Here is a 21,978-nt window from a genome sequence, read left to right as displayed (position 1 = left end):
CAAGTTAAAAGAATGAAAACTTGAGGTCATCCTGTTAAGCAGAAAGACAGTACAAAAACACAGAAAGAGAAGTATAGTATGTTTTGTCTCATTGTGTGGAAACGAGAATGATTTTTCAAGAGACCCAAACTAGTGGAAGGAATACTAGAGAAGGGCAAAGGACTAGTGGAAGATGAAGAGAGGGTAGATGAGATTAAGATGTAATATATACATGTATGGAAATACCACAATGAAATAAATTAATGTTATTGTAATAAAGGTTCTATTAGAAAGTTACAGTGCTTTGAAATCTAAAGGGGGAGAAAACAGAGTATTTACTATCCATCATATCATCTTCAGGCAGTTCTTCTGTAAGATAAACTAGTTCCCTTTAGCTTCATGGAATTTGCTCCTGTCCTTCACTAATTGACTCATTCTTGTCATTAGTAATGCAGAATAAGTTGAATGAATAAACTTGTTGCATTTCTCACTTCTGAGGTTATTTTTATGCATGTTTTATTTAAACACATTTCCAATCTATTGCTTGCCACGTGTCAGGGTTTCTTCAAAGGGAGGGTGTTTTAAATTAAAACATGTAGATTATTGACTATGTTAGACCTGTTACTTTTTGTCTGTGGTTGTTATTACCTTAAAAAGAAACATTACTTTTCAATGTTTTTTTATTGATACAGGCAGTCTGTGTTAATGCTGTGCTGGTGAAGATAAAGAACATTTTTCAAGAAGAAGAATCCATAAGGCAAAATAGAGAGAGTGAGAATTTTAGGAAAGCCTTTTCTGAGCCTGTGCTTCCGGAGCCTATGTTTTCTGAAGGTGAAATCAAAGCCAAACCTTACAGGTCATTGCCGGAGAAGCCAGACAACCTTTCAGCTCACCGCAAGCCTCCTGCCAACAAGCAGAGTAACAAGATCCAGGTTTTACATTCTGTGTTTGACCAATCAGCCGAACTGAATGAATGAAAAATTTGGACACAAATACTACTTCAGAGAGATCAATAGTCATCTGTCCGTGGGTACATTTCATCAGACAAAACCAGAAGACCAGTTTACATATGCTGAATGCTCTTCTAAAATGGGGTAGAGCTGGGAAAACTATGACATCACTCTCTTGTATTTGTATAACATAGAGAATAAAATGAATCTTGATGTACAATGTATGTATGACTACCCAGTATTTTTAAATTTTTATTTTCATATGAATATGTGCGGATATCTACCTGGGCCAGAAGAGAGTGTCAAGACTCCAGAAGCCACCAGACAAGGATGCTGGGAACCAAACACAGGTCCTCTGGAAGAACAGAACATGCCACTGAGCCATCTTCCCTGACCTGACTATACAATATTTTTAATAAGAGAATTCATATTTTGTTGTGTTAGATTTTACACTGTTTATAATATGGATGTGTTCATAATTCATTTATATTTTTAATGAAGAATTGTTCAGAATGCTTATCTGGAAAGGAAAATTTTATAACTAAAAGCTATACATTTTGAGGATGGAGAGATGGCTCAGCAGTTAAGAGCACTTGCTGCTCTTGTGGAGAGCCCAGATTTGGTTCTTAGCACCCACATGGCAGCTCACAACTGTCTGTAACTGCAGTCCCTGGGGATCTAATGCCCTTTTCTCACTTCTGCAGGAACCAGATGAAGTGTGGTGCACATACACACAGGTGGACAAAAACTTTATTTAAAAAAAAATGCTGGAGCTGGAGAGGTGGTTCAGCAGTTAAGAGCACTGGCTGCTCTTCCAGAGGACCTCGGTTCAATTCCCAGCACCCACATGACAGCCCACAACTGTCTGTAACTCCAGTTCCAGGGGATCTGACATCTTTGCACTAATGTACATAAAATAAATAAGTCAAATAAATGTTTTTTTAAAACGCTACACTTTCAGAGATAGTAAAAAGTATATTTATTACTATTTGCAGGCAGTATAGCTGAGTCTCCCTACTGATTTTATAAGTCACTTGTGAAGTTATGAAGGACCTGAATTCATTTTTGCCTAAAGGAACAATTTTAGTTTCTTTCAAGCACTTTATATTCTAACACATGATAACATTTTCTGACTATTTAAGAAATAATAGGCTGGTATGAACTCCCCTCAGAGATGGCATATTTTCTGAACCCAGTGAGTAACTGTTGGTGTAAACATTGTTGAGAAAGTCCAAGCCTGGCTTGGTAGTATTCTTAGAATTGAGTAACAAATCTCTTTGGTCATGTAACCCACATCCCAAAAGAAAAGGCATTGCACCAATATACAGCAAAGGTCCAAGCTCTTGTGTGTCACTGATGTGAGAGCTGGGAACCAAACTGCAGTCCCCTCTGAAGAGCAGCAAATGCTGTCAACCACAGAGCCATTTCTGCAGCTTCCTCATGTTCACAACAAGGAGAAGAGTCCAGGGACAGCAGAATGCTAAATACTAGGTTTAGACACTTAGTTCACCTCACATCATGAAAATTACTATGCTTTGAGACTTAGCTTTATTTTTAACAGTCTTCACCATGGGTTCATTACCTACACATCCTTTCTGGCCCCATTTACACCTGCATTTTACTGACTGCTAAGTTCTGCATGACAGATACCCAGGGTGTTGTTCTAAATCCTGAATAACAAGCACGATATGGTCCCAGGCAGTCAGAACAGCACTGACCACACATAACAGTACAGTAAAACCAGTGTAAACCAAGTGAACATCAACCTGCTTGTAAACTGTGAGGAACAAAACATTTTTGGGAAACTGTACACACACACACACACACATACACAATGTTCTCTAAAATTCTTTTAAACTTTTATTTGAAAGTTTCATGTAAGCAAAGTACTTTGGTGCACTGATTAGGACACTGCCTCTGTCCTGGCTGGGGCGTCACTGTGTGTGGCTTTTTTACTTCAGGAACTGGCCCTGATAAGAGACTAGTCAGGCCAGGTTTTACTTGGTTTTGATATCTAGCACCCTCCTTCTCCCTCCCTTGATAGTCTCACTATGTAGCGCTGGTTGCCTGGAGCTCATTGTATAGACCAGGCTGGCCTCAAACTCACAGAGATCCTCCTGCCTCTGCCTCAGAATGCTGGAATTAGAGGTGTGTATCAGTACACCTAGCTTTAAGTTTCTGAGTTTTAAGTTCAGCATACACATTGGCCTCCGTGGAGGCCATGTTAACACATAAATATCTGGTAAACATTTGTAAGCAAAAGTACACAACTAAGATTTGAGGACCTCAGTGTGCTTATATTTTACCTTTAAAACTGTAAAAACCATAATTAAACACAGGAAGTGCGTGATCTGTGGACAAAGCAATGTAAGAAGAACAGAGGATCGCTGGGAACTGAAGTAAGTGATGGAGGACCATTCTGCTAACTGTTAACTTTGAATGTATGAAAACTTTCCCAAATAAAACCTGCTGTATTTAAAAGGAATCTCTTCCCACTTAAATTTTTCCTGTTATGTTTTGTTTTATCTGTTATCAACTGTGTAAGTCCTTCAAAACTGATCACCTTGAGCCTCTAATGTACAGCTTCCAAGCAAACCAGAGAGGGATGGAATGTATTCTGTCAACTTTGAGTGGCCCAGAAGTCATACTAAAGCAAATGTGCTTTTAAACCTCCCAAATCTAAGAGTTTAAAAAATATTTGCTTCTATTTTGATTTATGTGTGTATGACCTGTGTGCTGGTATCCACAGAGTCCAGAAGAGGGCATCAGATTCCCCGGAGCCGGTCACATTGCTTACAAATGTTTACTAAAACATAGTCTCCACTATGCCAAGAGTGCTGCTGGGCTGTGGCTTACACGTTCTTTACGGGCTGAAACACTAGAGACAATGCTATAGTCACAGGTGAGTGTGAGGAACCAAACTCAGGTCCTCTGGAAGAATAGCAAGAGCTCTTAGCCATCTCTCTAGCCCCTGACAAAACCTGTGATTTTTAAAACTATATATAGTACCTATGTTGGAAAAAATTCACCTTTGCTACTGAAACAAAATTACTGTAAAATATTTTCAAACATACACACATTTTTTTTTTTTTTTTTGCTGCCATATATTTTTATCAGGAAGAACTCTGAATTACTTTGAACTCTCCAGTGGCATAAAAATCAGAGTCACATTTAAAAGGTTCCTTAGAAAGCGTCACATAAATATTGCCATTATCCACCGTCACAGTGTGAATCCTTTGCTTTACTCCCTTGGAACACCACTTGGGTCTTGCTGATGGGTCTTTAGGGTTTATAGACTGGTATAATCCTTCTCCTGTTGCCAAAGTGATTTTGTATTTATGCCAGGGACAAACTATACATGATTGTCCATTGAAATCCTGGAGGGGAAAAACAACAGATTTAATAGTCTTGACATTTCAGGTGTTTATGGTAGATCTAAGATTTAGTAAAGAATCTAATGCAGGAGGACTGGGTTCAAGTACACCAGGTGGAGTTGCATGACCTCAGAAGCTGAGGTGAGAGGATCCTGAGCTCAATGCCAGCCTGGACTATCCGATGGGACTCTGTCTCATAAACAGTGAGAAGCCTGCCAGGGAGATAGCTCAGCAGGTGAAGGCACTTGTCACTAAGCCTGATGATGTGAGTTCAATCCTGGGAACCCACATGATGGGAGAGGAGGGCCACCTCTACATAGTTATTCTCTTTGTTCACAGGGATTGTTCCCACACACAAATAAGTAAATAAACATCACAAATGAACAAAGAGAGCAGTGCTTCCCCCTCCTATTTACAAGTTAGTCAGCACAAAGCAAATTGAGGACAATTGAGTCCTTTTTGCAGCAGGCTAGAACTCAGCAAGCTGGAGTACCAGCAGAAGAGGACTGGCTGGCAGAAGACCACACTGCCTCTCAGCCAGAGGTTATTATCATTAATGTCACTTCCTTGACAGAAAAAGGGCTGGGCTTCCAGAGCTTCCATAGGAGTTTTCACTAGCTTCTAGAAGAATTGTAAGGCCTGGGAGTTACTAAATTATGAGTGCAAATGCTAATGGACAAGAAATTTGTGATCCAAACTTCTAAAATGTCCTAACGAAGTGTTGCCAAGCCTTAGGAGCATGGGCTTCACCGGATCTGCTTTACACACAGCTGTTTGTTTAAAATCAGCAAGCACTGGGCAGTGGGGTTCTGCATGTCTCCACTATGTCAAGAGTGCTGCTGGGTTGTGGCTTACATGTTGAGCAGCACGTTCTTTATGGGCTGAAACACTAGAGACACTGCTATAGCATTCTCATCAACATGTGCTTTCAGCCTGTACATCAGAAACAGAAACGCTAACTTGGATTCCCATACAGGTATTAGCAAACAGTCACATTTTCATAACTTAAACACATGCCCTTTAACATACGGAACAGGAACAGATATGGTTAGCAGGCAAATAACACGTGTGCAAAGAGTGAAGCTCAGGCTTGTATTTTGCAGCAGTTAGACAAAACAAAATAAACAAACAGAAGACAGAAATTAGACAACTCATTTTGGAACACAAGAAAGCAAAGGCAATTCCCCCAAATTCTTCAGGTAAGATTTTTAAATGTGTTTTCTCTCAACCATTTAGAAACACTTTTATTATATTGAAAATATATACTCATAAAATTCAAAGCATACAATATAGCAATAAAAAGTGACTCTGTTAGAATTTCAATCTCATTGGAACTACTCTATTTGCTTTTAATACTCAAAAGCACATTGTTAATATCCCTCCATACCAGCACAGATAGGCCTGAATAATTTATTTTATCGGGTGCATAATGTTCTACAGCATGGCTGTTATAATGTATTTCATGAGGTGGTCTTAAATTTTCCTGTATATAATCAAACATTTGTGCAAGTATATTCACGGGGTAGATATCCCAGTATATTTGTTAGTTCAAAAGACATTCATACTTTTTATGATTTATCTGGAAAATGGTTTTCTTTGTATTATAGGGTATGAATAGGTAAGGATAGTGGCAATCATCTTCAAAATACTAAAGTGGAATTAAATATAAATTATTAATCTTTGAATAAAGAATAAAATAATAAAAATATAGGAAACATCTGAATTTGCTTAAAGTAAATTTAATTTTACATACCTCAATTTCTCCCAAGTGTAAGGGTCCTCCAGAATCTGAAAAGGAATTGATATTATATCTAATCACTAAACTGAATTTTGATAGTTTTGTGATGAACAAGTACAAATTCTAAAAATGAAAAGAAATCTTACGGTAACAACGAATGTCCATAGCATGATATTCCCCTTTGTGGTAGAAAATGACCACTTCTCTGTCATGGACAACAGCTGTCATTCTTTCCGACTTTCTAATGTCATCTTCTCTGCCAACACAGACAGAAGTGTACTTCTTCTCGTCGTCGTCGTTGTCTTGTTCAGAGAGTCCAGGGTCCATGCTATTTAGTGAGGAGAGAAGGAAAAAAAGAGGAGAGGAAGGGATGTGAGGAGAGGGAGGGAAGGAGAGGAAGGAAGGAGAAAAACACTGAAGTAGTCCTCTCTAGTATGGACACAACCTGAGTTGTCTGAAGATTTTGAAACTAATGGATGCTTTTTTCTATAGCTGTATAGGATTTTTTTTTTTTTTTAAATTCTTTGCTCTTTGTACTCTTTTGGTCTTTGCCACCCAGCTCCTAAATAATTACACTGAGTCTTGTTACTTATGAATGCCCAGCCTTGGCTTTGCTTATTTCTAGCCAGCTTTTCTTAAATTATCCTTTTGCTTCTAGACTTTTACTCTTCTTTATTCTGTATACCTTTCTTTACTTCTTACTCCATGGCTTGCTGTGTAGCTAGGTGACTGGCCCCTGGAGTCCTCTTCCCCTTCTTCTCTTGCTCCTTGATCTTCTCCTCCCAGATTTCTCCTCCTATTTATTCTCTCCCTGCCAGCTCCACCTATCCTTTCTCCTGCCTAGCTACTACCGTTCAGCTCTTTATTAGACCAATCTGGTATTTTAGACAGGCAAAGTAACACAGCTTCACAGAGTCAAGTGCAACACAAAAGAATACAACACATCTTTGCATCATTAAACAAATGTTCCACAGCATAAACAAATGTAATACATCTTCAACTAATATTCCACAACAATAGAACATTTGTAAATGCTAGATCAAAGTTTGTCTTTGCTTTGATTTAAGGACCCAACACTGCCAAACAAGGAAAACTCCCCACTGTCAGGGAAGACAGGGTTACTTTCAGTTCTTATGATGGAAATTTCAGAGCAAATTCAAAACGAAAGAGCAACCAGGTATTCTCTGCTCTGTTTCTGTCTGTTGGAGTCCCGGGGATTCTTGGATGCCCTGCTGAGGTGGCTCACTTGAAGTTCATGGAACACATAGTCAACTTTTGTTTACCCCACCAGCGCAAGTAAGACGTGTGAATAGATTTTTTTCATTTTCACAGACATGAAGATGATTTTTATTTTTCCCTTTAATCAAGGGGAACTTATACAAGAGGACTGAAGGTTATGTATTTTTTTTCTTAGAACAGGCATTAAGCCTTTTTATTGTAAAGTGATTCAGTGGCTTGTGTATACATGAAGACTATAGTTATATTTGATTGATTCTATGTGAGAACCATCACGACACTTCTAGGATTCAGGAACCTTCTGTGACTTCACAAAGCAAGCTCATCCCCTAAGAAGATGTGAAGGTACGGGGTCCTGTAGGTACCCAAACTGTTTCTTGGAGCAGAGCTACTTCAATTCCTTTATTGTATAACAAAATTAAGGACTTATGACAGATGGCAGAGGTTAAAGTGTCATGGTAACATCTAATCACAGCTGTTTACAGCACTGACAGAGAAACTTCTTGTTACAAATGAAGTTATCTTCAGATTCTCCTTGTTAGAGATGATCCTTTTATGAATGCTCTCTGATCAATGACTATGTGACTGGCATTTCAGGAATTAGGACATGGAAGCTTTCTGCCCTCTCAAGGACTGTGTTCTACATGGCAAGATTAACATCAAACTTGGTGACAGGATGAAGAAATTTTGCAAAGAACAGACTGTAGAGTAACTGAAATAATCAAATTGAAAGCCCATGAGTCAGGTATGTGAAGCACTGGTGGAAGAGAATTCCATACTGAAGAAAGAGTGAAAGTCTGAGGGAAAGAAAAGGCTTAGCTGATTTGAGGAACAACAACAAAACCCTGGAAAAATAACAAGCAAGACTGGGTAACACTTGCTGAGAGGTGAAGTTAGCTGTACAGCACTGGGACCACACAGGGGAGGGAGCTGGTCCAGGGGCACTGGGGACAGCACAGGGGAGGGAGCTGGTCCAGGGGCACTGGGGACAGCACAGGGGAGGGAGCTGGTCCAGGGGCACTGGGGACAGCACAGGGGAGGGAGCTGGTCCAGGGGCACTGGGGACAGCACAGGGGAGGGAGCTGGTCCAGGGGCACTGGGGACAGCACAGGGGAGGGAGCTGGTCCAGGGGCACTGGGGACAGCACTGGGGAGGGAGCTGGTCTAGGGGCACTGGGAGTCACTGACTGACCTGAAGCAAAGAGGTTTTACAGTCCCCTTTAACAGTGCTCCAGGCTCTGGATGGTAACAGAACAGGTAGGAAGACACAGAACAGAAAGCTGCTAAGGTAGGCACCAGAGCTAGGGTGACTTGGCCAGAGTGTTCTGATGTGGGAGAGAAAAGTAACCGTCTAAACCAGTCCCTAAAACATGTCCCATTCAGAGGACAAGGGGAAGATGTGAAGAGGCAAGACCAGCAGAGCACCCAGTGACTGCTAATCAAACAAAATTCATCACTCTTCTCTACTATCCTCTGCCTCAAATTGCAGGTAGGTAAGAGTCAGAGAAAAATAAAGGCAGCCAATGAGGTAAAATCACTAAATTATACATGAAAAAACTGGGGCTTCCCAGGAAACTGTTCTGTTCTAAAACTTGTTGTTAGCAAAAGCTCAGACTATCCCGCTCCCTTTGTGTAAACTGACCAATTATTTACACCTCAACTCTCCTAAAAATCCAAATATTGGTTATGGTTATCAACTAAGTAAAAGCTCATATCCACAATATAACCATTACAACCCTCTTTTGCCTATACTTTGAAGTTTTGTCTTGTATTCACTCTTTGGGCCAAATGTAGAAATTAAAAGGTGAAGAAAGAAATCAGGACTAAGAAAATTACTCAACATTACTCCTAAAGACAGTCTCACGGCTACATGTCTGATCAGTCCTCAGGACTACCCACTCTATAACACTGTGTGACACTCAGCAGGTGTTTACAAGATGTGTTTCTGAGACAGGTCTCGTGTGCCTCAGGCTGTCCTTGCACTCCCCATCTTCTTGCCTCTCCCTTCCTAGTGCTAATAACACAGGTCTATGCAGGGTTGGGGATCAAACCCAGGGCTTTGTGCACACACACTGTGTGTGTGTATGTGCGCGCGCGTGCGTGTGCGTGCGCGTGCGTGTGCGTGTGTATGTGTGTGTGTGTGTGTTCAACACCCAGTTAATTCTTTGGTCATCTTAAAGACCTCAATAGGTGTTTATGTCAGACATAGCCTTCCAAATCAAATGAAATAATTCTAAAGGTCTGTAGCAATCCCAGGTTTTACTAAGATTCTCTCTCTCTCTCTCTCTCTCTCTCTCTGATTCCCTCTTTTATTTTATGTGTATGGGTATTTTGCCTGCATGTTTGTCTGTGTACCACATGTTCATGCTTGGCTGGTGCCTGAGGAGGCCAGAAGACATCATCAGATCCCCCAAAAACGGGAGGTACAGAGGACTGTATGCTGACATGTGGGTGCTAAAAATTGAACCTGGGTCCTCTAGAAGAACAGCCAGTGCTCTTAAATTTCTAAGCCACTGCTTTAGCCCCTTTCAATTACACCTTAACAATTTTATAATTGTATGAATTTCTTATCAGAATGTGAGGCTTATAATTCTGCCTTATGCAAGATAAAGAATTATATATTGTTAATATTCTGATCCGCCCCTTGAAATCCCGTCCCTTAGGGCTGCCCTGAATTTTAAGGAAAAACTCCTCCCCTTCCTCTCCCTCTTGCGCGTGCTCTTTCTCTCTCTCTTTCTCTCTCTGTCTCTGTCTCTCTGTCTCTGTCTCTCTCTCTCTCCATTCCCACGAGGTATGCACACCTCTGCTTTCTCTCCCTTCTCTTTCTTCCTTGTCTCCCTCTTTCCTATCCTTCTCTTCATCTCTCTATTATAATAAAGTCTCCACGTGGATGCAGCGCCTGGGTGTGAATGACTTTCCATACGCCATCACCCCCGCTACATCTGCCCAACATGATTTCCCCCACGCGTGGGATACTCTGGCTGGCCAGCTGGGGGTTCTCCACTTGTGCAAAATTCATAACATATATGAAAAAGGAAATGAAGTGAATAAAAATGATGTCCTACACTGTCAGTAGAAACTCAACTGCTGTTAAGCATACTAGGTGTACTGTGAAATACTCTTAGTAATAAAAACATACAGTTGTCTACATTTGAAAACACTATGAATCACATATCGACTTCAAATACTCCAATTATAGGGAGATGACCCTCAGTCTACTTTCTAAACTACACTGATACTGCCACATTCATAAGGTGTTAACACACCTTTACTTGACCAAACAGGAAGCTATCATATTGGATCCATTTCAGCCTGAGGTTAACATTTTACAGATATGTACCCACATATCCAACTTGTTTAAAGAAGTTGGACCTAGATTAAATGACTCCGACCCATAGACCTTACAACATTAAGAGGGAAAAATTATGACTCATTTTAAAAGCAAGTTTATAAAAACAGAAAACTTAGGAATAAAATCTCCACTGAGTTTATCAGGAGTGAGCGTGACAAAAGGAGATTTACCAGCTACTGTAACAAAGCAGGCACCAACAGAGGCAGAAGGTAGGACGTGGGATAGCGTCCCACGCCTGGGCTCCCAAACCTACATGTGTGGAGGCCGAAGTGTGTGCAGTGACAGGAGAAGCAGGAGCTTTCCCTCAATGTGCACACTTCACAGTTAAGGTTAGGAAACCACTCTGGAATCTGCAGTCAACCCCTTCTCTAAATGACCTAGTTGGGCTGGGCTGCAGCTCAGTGATAAAGCATTCGCTCACTAGCCCCTGCCTCAAGTTCTACCTCACCTGGGAGTGAGGGTGGGGCTTAACTCGGCACTTAACTGTTACTGGAAAAACTGAGCTATATGCTGTTTTTTGTAAATTATCCCACAACAGAATAGCAAAAACAATTTTAACCAAAAAAGCAAGGGGCCAGCTTGGTGGCACACATCTTTAATCCCAGCACTCATAAGGCACAGGCAGGCAGTTTTCTGTGAGTTCAAGGCTAGCCTGGTCTACATTGTGAATTTCAGACCAGCCAGGGCTATACAGTGAGACCTTGTCTCAGAGGAAATAAAAAGGTAAAGGAGACCATCACAATAATTTTTCTGAGTTGTTTGTGGCTGACAGGAAGCTGGAATAATATGTCTCATGCTCACCTGGTTTTGCTTGATTTGGTCAGATACAAAATTGCTAGTGGGAGCTTTACCTTCCGAGCTGGACTACAGCCTTGTCAGAGTTCACGGAAGGAGCACAAAGGACCAAATCATAAGAAAACAAGGAGCAAGCAGAGGAAAGGGAAGTGGGTTAAAAAGGGGAAAGAAATACATTAAATTTGCAACAAATGTACCCCTCAAAGTAAGATGTGAACATACGAAGAATCCCTATGGGCAGTAAGTAAACGCCAAATAAGGACAGGAAAATGGACAGAAGACGTGACCAAACAGTTCACACATAAGGAACTCCAAGTGCCAATAGTCACACGTAAAGAGGCCTAACCTCATCAGGAAAAAAATGCGATGCAAAGCCCAAGCTGGAATATTTCCGTCCAGCAGACTAGCAAAAAGTTACAGAATATTGGCAAGAATATGGCATAACCACTAGTGATGACATCTGCTAATGCCGATGCAGCTTGGTCTCACCAAAGCTGAACAATCATGACCCAATATCCCACTTGAGGCACGTCAGAAGGATGGCCACACCAGCAAAAGATAAGAAACAACACAGCCCAATTGTAGCAGGATGAATAATTAGTACACTCATTCAATGGAATGCTGCTCTATAGCAGCAAAAATTGACTCATTTTTAAAATGCAGAAAGGAAGCTTTAATTTTTTAAATCATGTGCAAAAGCACAGAAAACCAAATAACATGTTATTCATGAATACATGCTTTGTAAGTATTTTCATTATTATTTTATGTTATTTTCGTATTTTGCCTGAGTTATTGTTTGTTTTTTACTCTTTTGGGGGACCCACCACCCAGCTCCCAATAAATTCACACACAGAGGCTTATTACTTAAAGTACCTGGTCTTAGCTTGGCTTGTTTCTTGCCAGCTTTCCTTAACTTTTCCCATCTATCTTTTACCTCTGGGCTTTTCTCATTCTCGTTCTCTTACTTCTGTATTTTATTCTTACTCCCTGGCTTGCTGTGTAGCTGGGTGGCTGGCCCCTGGAGTCCTCCTCCTTCCCTGGCTCCTAGCTGTCATCTCCCAGATTCCTTCTTCTATATATTCTCTCTGCCTGCTAGCCCTGCCTATCCTTTCTCCTGCCTCACCACTGGCCATTCAGGTGTTTTAGACAGGCACAGTAACACAGCTTCACAGAGTTAAACAAATGTAACATAAGCAAAAATAACACACCTTAAAATAATATTCTACTACATGCCTGCATGTATGTCTGTAAACCATGTGCATGTCAGGTGCCCTAGGAGGCTGTAAAATGGCGTCTGGTCCCCCAGAACTGGAGTTACAGACAGTTTTAAGTCACCATGGAGCTCCTAGGAATTGAGTCCGGATCCTCTGGAAGAGCAGCAAGCACTCTTAACTGCTGAGCCACCTCTCCAGCCTCCATGAATACATGTTTATAGGGTAAACTTATAGAGAAAAGCAAGAGGATAATAAACGTGTTCTTAAAGCCTCAAAAATGTTGTTAGTTTTTCTATTTAAAGTTATTCTTTCTAGTATTTAAGTTGAATACTACTTTGTCTTTGTTGCAAACTCATGAAAAACAGAGTTTTATATCCTTAGAGCATTTACCTGCACATAGATCAAGAATGAACTGTTTGAGAATTTTGTACATCTTGTGTCAAACCTTAGCACTAGATGAGAAGTTAGCCACCCCCAACAAAAAATAGCAAAATGCAATAGATTTAGATTAACTCTACAAGTTAACCTCTCCTGACAAGCAAACAAATAAAACCAAATACAAGCCTCCCTCAAATTTCGGTGTTTGAGCATGGAACATTGACAAGGTTTGACTCTAACCAAAAAAAAAAAAAACAAAACAAAAAAAAAAACACTGTAGTGCACTTTGAAGTGGCTGATAAGAAACAGAGGGAGAGAGCTCTGTCTAAGGGATAACAGTTTCAGAGAATTATGATTATAGTCTTGCATAAGCTTAGGAAAGTATTATCTTTCAAATAATAGTGTTCTTTATGCATCATACACGGTACTATTTATGATGTGATAATTATTTAAAATTAACACTCATATTGTTCTTAATTAAATACTGTGAAAATCATAGTCCATTTAGACAATGAGTCCATGTGTTCACCTTTAAGAATTTAAATTTTGTTACCCCGATAAACTATTCATGCAAGCCTACATATGCCCACATATTTCCTCTATTTTAAAATAATAGACTTTTTAAAAGTGTAGCTTTTTTACACTGACAGATAAAATTGTATGTATTTACAGTCTGCATGATGTTTTGAAGTACACATATATGTGGAATGACTAAATCCAACTAATTAATAAATGAGTTACCACACATATTTAACATGTTGTGATGAAAACATTTTCCATGCACTTAACTTTTTCAAGAATACAATAATATTGTTAACCATTCACCATGTGTACAATAGAGCCAAGATAACAGATTCCTTTACCTAAATAAAAGAAAGCAGAAAGTTAGACAATTATCCAATTTGAGCAATAGATAATTTCCTTCTTTAAAAAAGTTAGTTCTGTTCCACAGTTCTCTTTTTGAAAAGTGGTGTTTTTGTTGTTGTTATTGATTTCTAAAATTAGGTTTCTAAAATTGAGACTTCTAAAAATAAAACTACACATTAGCTAAGTGGATGTGCCTGTCAGTTTTAGACACCTTTCTAATGTAGATAATTCATTCCAGTATACATGCACTGAACACAAAAGTCGAAAAGTAAAGGTACTCACGTGTCACTCTTAAGCAATGACTACGGCACTCTGAGTGGGAACTTGGCCCACACACTACCCCAATGCTTATCTCCAGGGTGACACACTTGCTTTAATTAGGCTCAGGGAGGGGAAATGCTTTGGCCAGTTTTATATCAGTTTGGATGACAATAAATACATAAGACCAGCTATATTTGGTGAGTGACTACTTGCTTAAACACTTTGACATGAAGGTTCATTACTCCTCACAAAATTGAGGATTCATGAACTTACATGCTGTTTGGCATTACTTTCATGTAATTAGCAGCCAGCGATTTATAAAAACATGTGGCCTGAAAGAAAATCATCTTGAAAGCCACAAAAGCCGTTCAGCAAAAATGTATAGATCTTTATATTGGCGGTGCATACGATATCAGGAATGATAGGTCCGAATTTAAATCTAGGAATGCTAATATACAAGATTGTGTCCACAAATACTTATAAGTAGAACACTTGCCCAATTTAATGAAGTCATGCAGCTGAGCAAATTACCGCCGGTGTCTGGTATTTGATGAGAAGGTTCACCTGGGTCTGAATCCCCGGAACACGATAGACTGGGGGCTGTGCTGCATAAGAGGCTGTCATCATAGGGTGTGGGGACGAAAACTGCTTTAATACAGCTCTGCTATTTACAGCTCGGTGCAACCACCCGTGAGGGCTCTGCAGCTCCGACACCAGCTGTCTTCCACAGCTCAGAAGACAGCCTGCAGCTGCTAGCCTGAGCGGCGCCCGGAACGGAGCGCGGCAAGCAGAAGCAGTCCCAGCGGCCACTCCGGGAGGGCACGTGGGGCGCGGGGGCCTTCGGGGTTGGCTTCCATAGTGGGCGGCGCACAGGTACGGGGAAGGCGTGTTTACAGGCGGCGGGCCCCGGCGGCGACCCAGTTGTCAAGATGAATAGCTCACTGAGGCCCTTTCCGGAGGGAAGCGCCTACGGAACTGCAGCCCCCCGGGACCACAGGGTCCAGCTCGGGAGCCGCCCGCCGCCGCAGGAAGTCCAGGCCCGGGCCCCCGCCAGACCGGAAGCAGCGCGCCGGGAAGCTCCGCCCCGCACCCATCCCCGCACCGCGAGAACCCAATTTACAGGGATGAGGCCCTCGCCCCGCCCCCCCAGCGCGGCGGCCGTGCGTCACCCGCCTGCGCGCGCAGAGGCTCCGAGGGGGCGGGGCGAGGGCCACGTGCTCGGAAGTAGTGGTTCCCCGGCGTCCGCCGCGCCTTTGGGATTACTTCTCTAGCTCTGGCCGGCTGTGAGTGGATTTCATGGTGACAGCCAGCCCACCCTGCTCTTCCAGCATGAGTGACATCAATTTTTGTTTTTTAAAGACGTTTATTGGTCGCACGCTAAATTTATCCAAATTTTAAATGCACTCATCAATCTCATGCAAGAACGTACCTTGTAGAAAAATATTGGCAGAAGCCTCAGGACGCATGTAATCCTTATATAGGATTGTTTATAGCAACGAAATAATACGTAGAGTGACCTTCAGTTCAGGCAATGGTTGAATAAAATACAATACGAACATAGGAAAACTGGACAGCCATATACTGCACACTGAAAGGTCCAATTACATGCTGTACTGAACACTGAAAGACACAACATGTGTAATATGCTCTCTTCAGTACAAATAAGTTATTGCTTGTGATACAGATATGCAGGTATGCATGTACACTTTTCTTAAGTTTTTAAAAACTAATGATTTCAAGGGGAGACTGTATTTTCGCTTTCAATTTTTTAACTGCCTATTTCCCTTTTTGCATTTACTTACACTAAAAGCAACACAATAAGAATTCCTCATATTTATGCTCAGAGGTGGAAGCTAAATGGATGACAGGTTTTCAAATGTTCTCTGTAGACTGGCCCGTGGCAAGCACTTGTAGTGCCTGCTACTGTGGGGCTGAGGTCGATCACTTGAACCTGTGTTGGGCAGCACAGAGACCCTATTAAAAAAAAAAAAAAAAAAAAGCCAGCGAGATGGTTCATGGAGTAAAGGCGCTTGCAAGCCTGTCAACCAGAGTTCTAGTTTTGCTATGTTGTCCAGGTTGGTCTCAAAATTGTGAGCTCAAGTGATTCTTTCAAATCACATCACCTACAGGTATGCCACCATGTTGGCTTATAAATATTTTTAAAATAGGCCTCAATAAGTGAAACACAGAGATGCCCAGAAGAATAGCTCAATATTAATTCCCCTGATATTATTCTGTTCACTATATAATTTTAGGATGACCAGTAATATTTTATAGATCAATGTTCCTTCTGACCATTTGGTTCACTGACCAAACACAGGGCAATTATCTAGTTTTGATATATCACTTGTAAAGTCATAATAAAAATTGAAATTAATATTTGCATTATCTACTGTCTTGATTTTTAAAATATTTATCTTATGTGTATTGTGTCTATATGTGCACCACAAGCATGTTGGAGCCCTCAGAAGTCAGAAGAGGACGTTGGAGCCACAGAAACTGGAATTACAAGTGGTTGTAAGCCACCATGTGTGTGCTTGGAACTGAACCTGAGTCTTCTGCAAGAGCAGTAAGTTCTAACAGGTTCACAATCTCTCCAGCCTGTGTCCCAAATTATGTTTTTAGAACATGGAGCACATTAATAGTGTCCAGCTTGTGTCACCAAATGGTTAAATTGGGGTTTCAATTAGAAATGAACTTTTCGTTTGCTTAGCATATCCTGATATTTAATTTTTTGTTTATTTTTTGTGTATGAGTATTTTGCCTACATGTATGTCTATGCACCACAAATGTATTCGCTACATGAGGAGGCCAGAGGAAGACATTTAATCACTTGGGACTGTAGTTACAGACAGTTGTGAGCTGCCATGTGGGTGCTGGGAATTAAACCCAGGTCCTCTAGAAGAGCAATGAGCACTCTTAACCACTGAGCTTCAGCCCATAATCTGACACTTTTTAAAGGAATAAATATTTTATACCCATTGGCCTTGATCTGTTTCCAACTCAACACTCCAGTAAACACATATACAGAATGAAAGAGAAATTTTTCTTTTATCTTTCTCAAAGTAGTAATGTAGTCAGTCATTTGATATTAAATGCTTGGAAAGCTGTAATGGATAGTGAATAAATCACCTCTCTCTATTTCCCAGGTGCACACACATGAATAAACAAAATCATGTATGCATCATCGTATCTATTAGGTCAGAGTCCTTAATTCTATGTAGAAGTCTTTACAGCTGAGTAGAATAACGCCTACTGCTCCCTCTAAGTGCTGCTTGTGACCATCTTGGGACACTTTCTACTTTTCTTCTCAGAAATGGTTTATTTTTTCCTCATCTCCAGGTTTTGTTGTTGCTCTTCTCCAGTGTTTCAAACTTTAGTCTACTAGTGACACCCAGTGGCACTTAGGAAATCAGAACACACTAGCTTCTCTTGGCTCTCAGGGACAAATTCAATCATCTCTTCTGACCTTTAGGGGAGTCCAAGGCCTCTGTACTGAGTAGCAGGCTGCTTTTAAGCAGATTGTCCAGGTACCACACTCTTCCCCTTAGAGAATTTAAAATTAGCTCATTATTATATGAGCTAATAGAGGCTGAATGCTACTAGTTTTCACTACTGGGAGGTTTGAAAAATAGTCACCAATCTGGATTTCCTATATCCTCAAAACAGAAAATATTGATACTAGTGTTCTTGTTAGGCCACTGTGATGCAAACCACAAAAGCAGATGAGGGTGTATATCTGCTTTAGTTTTCTATTCCGTGAAGAACACCATGACCAAGGTAGATTCTAAAGGAAAACATTTAATTTGTCTTACAGTTTTAGAGGGTTAGAGTCCATGATGGCAGAGAAAATGTGTGCTGGCAGGAGGTTGAGAGCTCACATCTTGGTCTGAGAGGAGAAGAGAGGAGAAGGGAGAGAGAGAGAGAGAGAGAGAGAGAGAGAGAGAGAGCACTGGATGTTTCACAAGGATTTTGAAACCTCAGTCCCCCCACCCAGTGACACAGCTCCAACAAGGCCATACCTTCTAAACTTTCCCAAGTAGTTCCAAAAACTGGGGAACAAGTATTCAAATATATGAGTCTATGGGGGCCATTCTCCTTCAAATCACCACAGTGTCTCTCTCTCTCTCTCTCTCTCTCTCTCTCTCTCTCTCTCTCTCTCTCTCTTTCGATTTTATCTATATGTTTATTGATTTATTTTACTAGGGCTCAAACCCAGGGCTTCACATACACTAGGCAACTAATCATGCTATTTTTAAGATGATTTTAGGCCATTCACGTAGCTTTCTAAAGAGTGGGCCCTCCACCAACTTTCCTCAGGAACTCAACAACCCTCAACAGTGAGGGAAGTAGTCTAACTGCCTCTGTACCTTTGATTGATCTGTCTGTTATTCAGGGTCTGGACACAGACACAGGCTTGTAGGTCTCTCTGTCAGTGCTCATTCTTCTGTTGCTGTAAAGTTTGCCCTTGCAAGTCAGTGTCAGTGGAATGAGAGAGGGACAGGAGCACCAGGTAACACAATGCACCCAGAACACATCTGCAGCTCTGACAGGTGCAGACAGCGCCACTGTCTAAATATAAATGGACTTGGGCTGTTTGGAAACAGTCTTTCCCACTTTCTATTCAGACCAAGTAGAATGAAATTCTCCTTATTCTGATGTAGATTCATTTCTTCAATAATCTTCACTTGGAGAGGGACTAGCATTAGAATTAAATCAGAACTAAAACCACTTATTTATTTTATTTTGTTTATTTATTTATTTTTGATTCACCAAAATTTCCTCTCTCTTCCCTCACTCACCAAAGTTTCCTCTCTCTTCTTCCCCAATCCCCTCCCACAACTTACTCCAACCTCCTCTGTTGTACAATATTATTTTAAGGTGTGTTACTTTTGTTTATGTTGCATTTCTTTAACTCTGTGTAGCTGTGTTACTTTGCCTATCTAAAACACCTGATGGTCTAATAAAGAGCTGAACAGCCAATAGTGAGACAAGAGAGAGAAACAGGTGGGGCTGACAGGCAGAAAGTGCTGGGAATTTTTTTCTGTATGCTGTGAATGTGTTGCTCTGATTGATTGATAAATAAAATGCTGATTGGCCAGTAGCCAGGCAGGAAGTATAGTATAGGCAGGATAAACAGAGAGAAGAATTCTGGGGAAGTGGAAGGTGGAGTCAGGAGACACTGCCAGCAGCCGCCAGGAGAAGTAAGATGTAAAGTACCAGTAAGCCACAAGCCACATGGCAACTTATAGATTAATAGAAATGGGTTAATTTAAGATGTAAGAACTGGTTAGCAATAAGCCTGCCATGGCCATACAGTTTATAAGTAATATAAGTCTCTATGTGTTTACTTGGGTCTGAGTGGCAGCAGGCGCCAGTGGGACTGGAAAAATCTCCAGCTACAAGAGAGAATAAATAGAAGAAGAAATCTGGCCAGGAGTGGGAGTGGATAAAGAGCCAGAGAAGGAGGAGGATTCCAGGGTCAGCTGGCCAACCAGCATGGAGTAAGAGTAAGAGTTACAGAAGTAAGAGAATGGGAAAAGCCCAGTGGCAAAAGGTATATGGGATAATTCAAGTAAAGGAAGGCTGGCAAGAAACAAGCCGTGCTGAGGTCAGGCATTTATAATTAAGAATAAGCCTTTGTGTGATTTATTTGGGAGCTGGGTGGCTTGCTCCCCCAAAAGAGCAAAAACAACCAACAACACACCCCACCCAATCCACTCTTCTGTTGTTGGCTTTTTTATTACTCTTTTGGGGGGCCCAACACCCAGCTCCCAAATAAATCACACATGGAGAGACTTATTCTTAATTATAAATTCTCAGCCTTCGCTTGGCTTGTTTCTTGCCAGCTTTCCTTAACTTTAAATTAGTCCATGTACCTTTCACCTCTGGGCTTTTCCTGTTCTCTTACTTCTGTAAATCTTTCTCTTACTCCATGGCTGGCTGGGTAGTTAGGTAGCTGACCTCTGGGATCCTCCTCCTTCTCTGGCTCTTTATTTTTCCCCCAGATTTATTCTTCTATTTATTCTCTCTGCCTGCCAGCCCCACCTATTTGTTTCTCCTGTCTCACTATTGGCTGTTCAGCTCTTTATTAGACCATCAGGTGTTTTAGACAGGCAGAGTAATGCAGCTTCACAGAGTTAAAGAAATGCAGCATAAACAAAAGTAACACACCTTAAAACAATATTCTCTGTTTCTGTTCAGAAAGGGACAGGACTCCCATGGGTGTCAACAAAGCATGGCCTATCAAGTTGAGGTAGGACTAAGCTCCTCCCTTTGTATTGAGGCTGGGCAAGGCAACCCAGTATGAAGAATAGGAAGTGAGCCAAAGCTTTAGGGACAGGCCCTGCTTCCACCACTAGGAGTCCCACAAGATCAAGCTACATAACTGTCACACCCATGTAGGAGGCCTAGGTTGGTCCCATGTAGCCTCCTGGCTGTTGGTCCAGAGTCTGTGAGCTCCTATGAGCCCAGGTTAGTTGTTTCTGTGGGTTCCCTTGTGATGACCTTGACCCCCTGTCTTGTACAATCCTTCCTTCCTCTCTTCAATAGGATTCCTTGAGCTCAGCCTACTGCTTGGCTATGGATCTCTGCACCTGTTTTCATCAGTCACTGGATGAAGGTTCTGTGATGACACTGGGGTAGTCATTACAGGAGAAGGCTAGTTCAGGCACCCTCTCCACCATTGCTAGGGATCTTAGCTGGAGTCGTCCTTGTGGATACCTTTTTACAGGGGTAGCCCAGGACCACCTGTATGTCAGATGTTTGCATTGAGATTCTTAACCATGGAAAAACTGCAGTTATGAAAAAGCATTGGTAAAGTTGAGAACCAGTGACTTGGAGAATTTTTCTCCTTACTCAAGTTCTATTCAGGCTTAAGAATGCATGTCTAGCCTCCTTGTCTTTGCTAAATTTGTTAAGCTTAAGCTATTTAGATAAACTGGGTCATATAAATATTTTATATCGATATTTTGTTTTGGTTTCTTTACTGAACCCTTATTTGATACTAGAAGAGCTTCAATATAAGATCATTGTTTGTAAGGCTAAAACAATCAAGTTCTTTAATTATAGTCATGCTAAGTACTGATGTAATTAATTACGGGGATAAGCTTTACTCAGTCCCTTGCATATACTTTCAGGGTTGAGCTTAAAATAAATAATGAGAAACGAAGTATGTCTACTCAGATATACCTGGGCAGTCCTCATACTTCAGAAATCTGTAAAATATGGCATTTAAAATGTTGATCTAAAAGCTTATTATATCACACAGACTCCCAGATCCTACCAGTGACCCAAGGTCTCCAAAGAAGATGATGTAAGGGCACAACAATGTCTCTGACTAGATTATGGCAATGCTGACCAAAGGGCAAGATGCCCTTAATGCAATGCCTGCCACCAGGACCCGGCCTAGGCTGTGGACAAGCAGCAAAATGATTGCATCCCTTTTTCCTAGACAAAGTAAGATAAGTCTTCTCCATGTCCTTCTTCCACAGGAAAAACTCTCCCTTATGGGCCTGAGGGTGGAAAAAGATTGATTCTGTTCTGATGCTTGTGCCTCCCATGCTATGGAGATCTGAGTATGGACTGGTCCCTGTCATTTATAGAATTGGAAACTGCTTAGTCTGCACTCAAATTTATCATTCTCAGATCTCTGACAGTACTGACATCTAGGCTAGCTATAACTGTCAGCTTGGCAGCATCAGACAACCAGATCCTTCTGCAAGGTTACAGCTAGCTTGTTAGCTCATTTTTAAGAAAATGCTTTAAGATATATAAAGGTCTGAGGATATGAAAGCTTATAAGCTTTGAGGATCTCAGAAAATGATTTAAGATAT

At 41.1% G+C, this 21,978-nt stretch overlaps 2 protein-coding genes and 1 long non-coding RNA gene across 7 annotated transcripts in view; 2 read left to right on the top strand and 1 right to left on the bottom strand.

The window, feature by feature from the left end:
• The window catches only part of Spata9 (spermatogenesis associated 9), a 27,508-nt gene extending 26,355 nt beyond the window's left edge, over positions 1-1,153 (top strand). For all 3 annotated transcript variants that reach the window (XM_059276590.1, XM_059276588.1, XM_059276589.1), the window contains one exon: positions 672-1,153. In XM_059276590.1, coding sequence (XP_059132573.1) covers positions 672-956 — 285 coding nt within the window. In that variant the 3' untranslated portion in view covers positions 957-1,153. The remainder of the gene's footprint in view (positions 1-671) is intronic.
• Positions 671-15,193, bottom strand: Rfesd (Rieske Fe-S domain containing). Of its 2 annotated transcripts, none has more exons than XM_059276591.1 (4): positions 14,640-15,193; positions 6,188-6,369; positions 6,057-6,091; positions 671-4,306 (listed from the first exon to the last, which is right to left on the bottom strand). In XM_059276591.1, exons 2-4 carry the CDS (start codon positions 6,366-6,368, stop codon positions 4,043-4,045), a joined length of 480 nt encoding a protein of 159 aa, XP_059132574.1. In that variant the 5' UTR covers position 6,369; positions 14,640-15,193; the 3' UTR covers positions 671-4,042. The 2 variants fall into 2 exon arrangements, with proteins under 2 accessions (XP_059132574.1, XP_059132575.1); XM_059276592.1 differs by lacking the exon at positions 14,640-15,193 and adding an exon at positions 14,165-14,599.
• LOC131921826 (uncharacterized) lies at positions 7,618-21,978 on the top strand. Of its 2 annotated transcripts, none has more exons than XR_009382107.1 (3): positions 7,618-8,022; positions 8,660-8,765; positions 21,637-21,978. It is a non-coding gene; the product is annotated as an uncharacterized LOC131921826 (long non-coding RNA). The 2 variants fall into 2 exon arrangements; XR_009382108.1 differs by lacking the exon at positions 21,637-21,978 and adding an exon at positions 11,453-12,737.

Source organism: Peromyscus eremicus, chromosome 11 (genome assembly GCF_949786415.1).
Source record: "Peromyscus eremicus chromosome 11, PerEre_H2_v1, whole genome shotgun sequence".
Classification (NCBI taxonomy): Eukaryota; Metazoa; Chordata; class Mammalia; order Rodentia; family Cricetidae; genus Peromyscus; species Peromyscus eremicus.
Note: the sequence above shows the minus strand (reverse complement) of the source record. Positions and strands in the feature narration are given on the sequence as shown.

What these genes read in the sequence shown, in the direction of transcription:
- Rfesd (XM_059276591.1), bottom strand. Translation starts at nt 6,368, where the DNA reads ATGGACCCTGGACTCTCTGAACAAGACAACGACGACGACGAGAAGAAG. An exon ending in TATGGACATTCGTTGTTACC is followed by an intron (nt 6,092 to 6,187) that starts GTAAGATTTCTT and finishes ATTCCTTTTCAG; the next exon opens with ATTCTGGAGGACCCTTACAC. An exon ending in TACACTTGGGAGAAATTGAG is followed by an intron (nt 4,307 to 6,056) that starts GTATGTAAAATT and finishes TTTCCCCTCCAG; the next exon opens with GATTTCAATGGACAATCATG.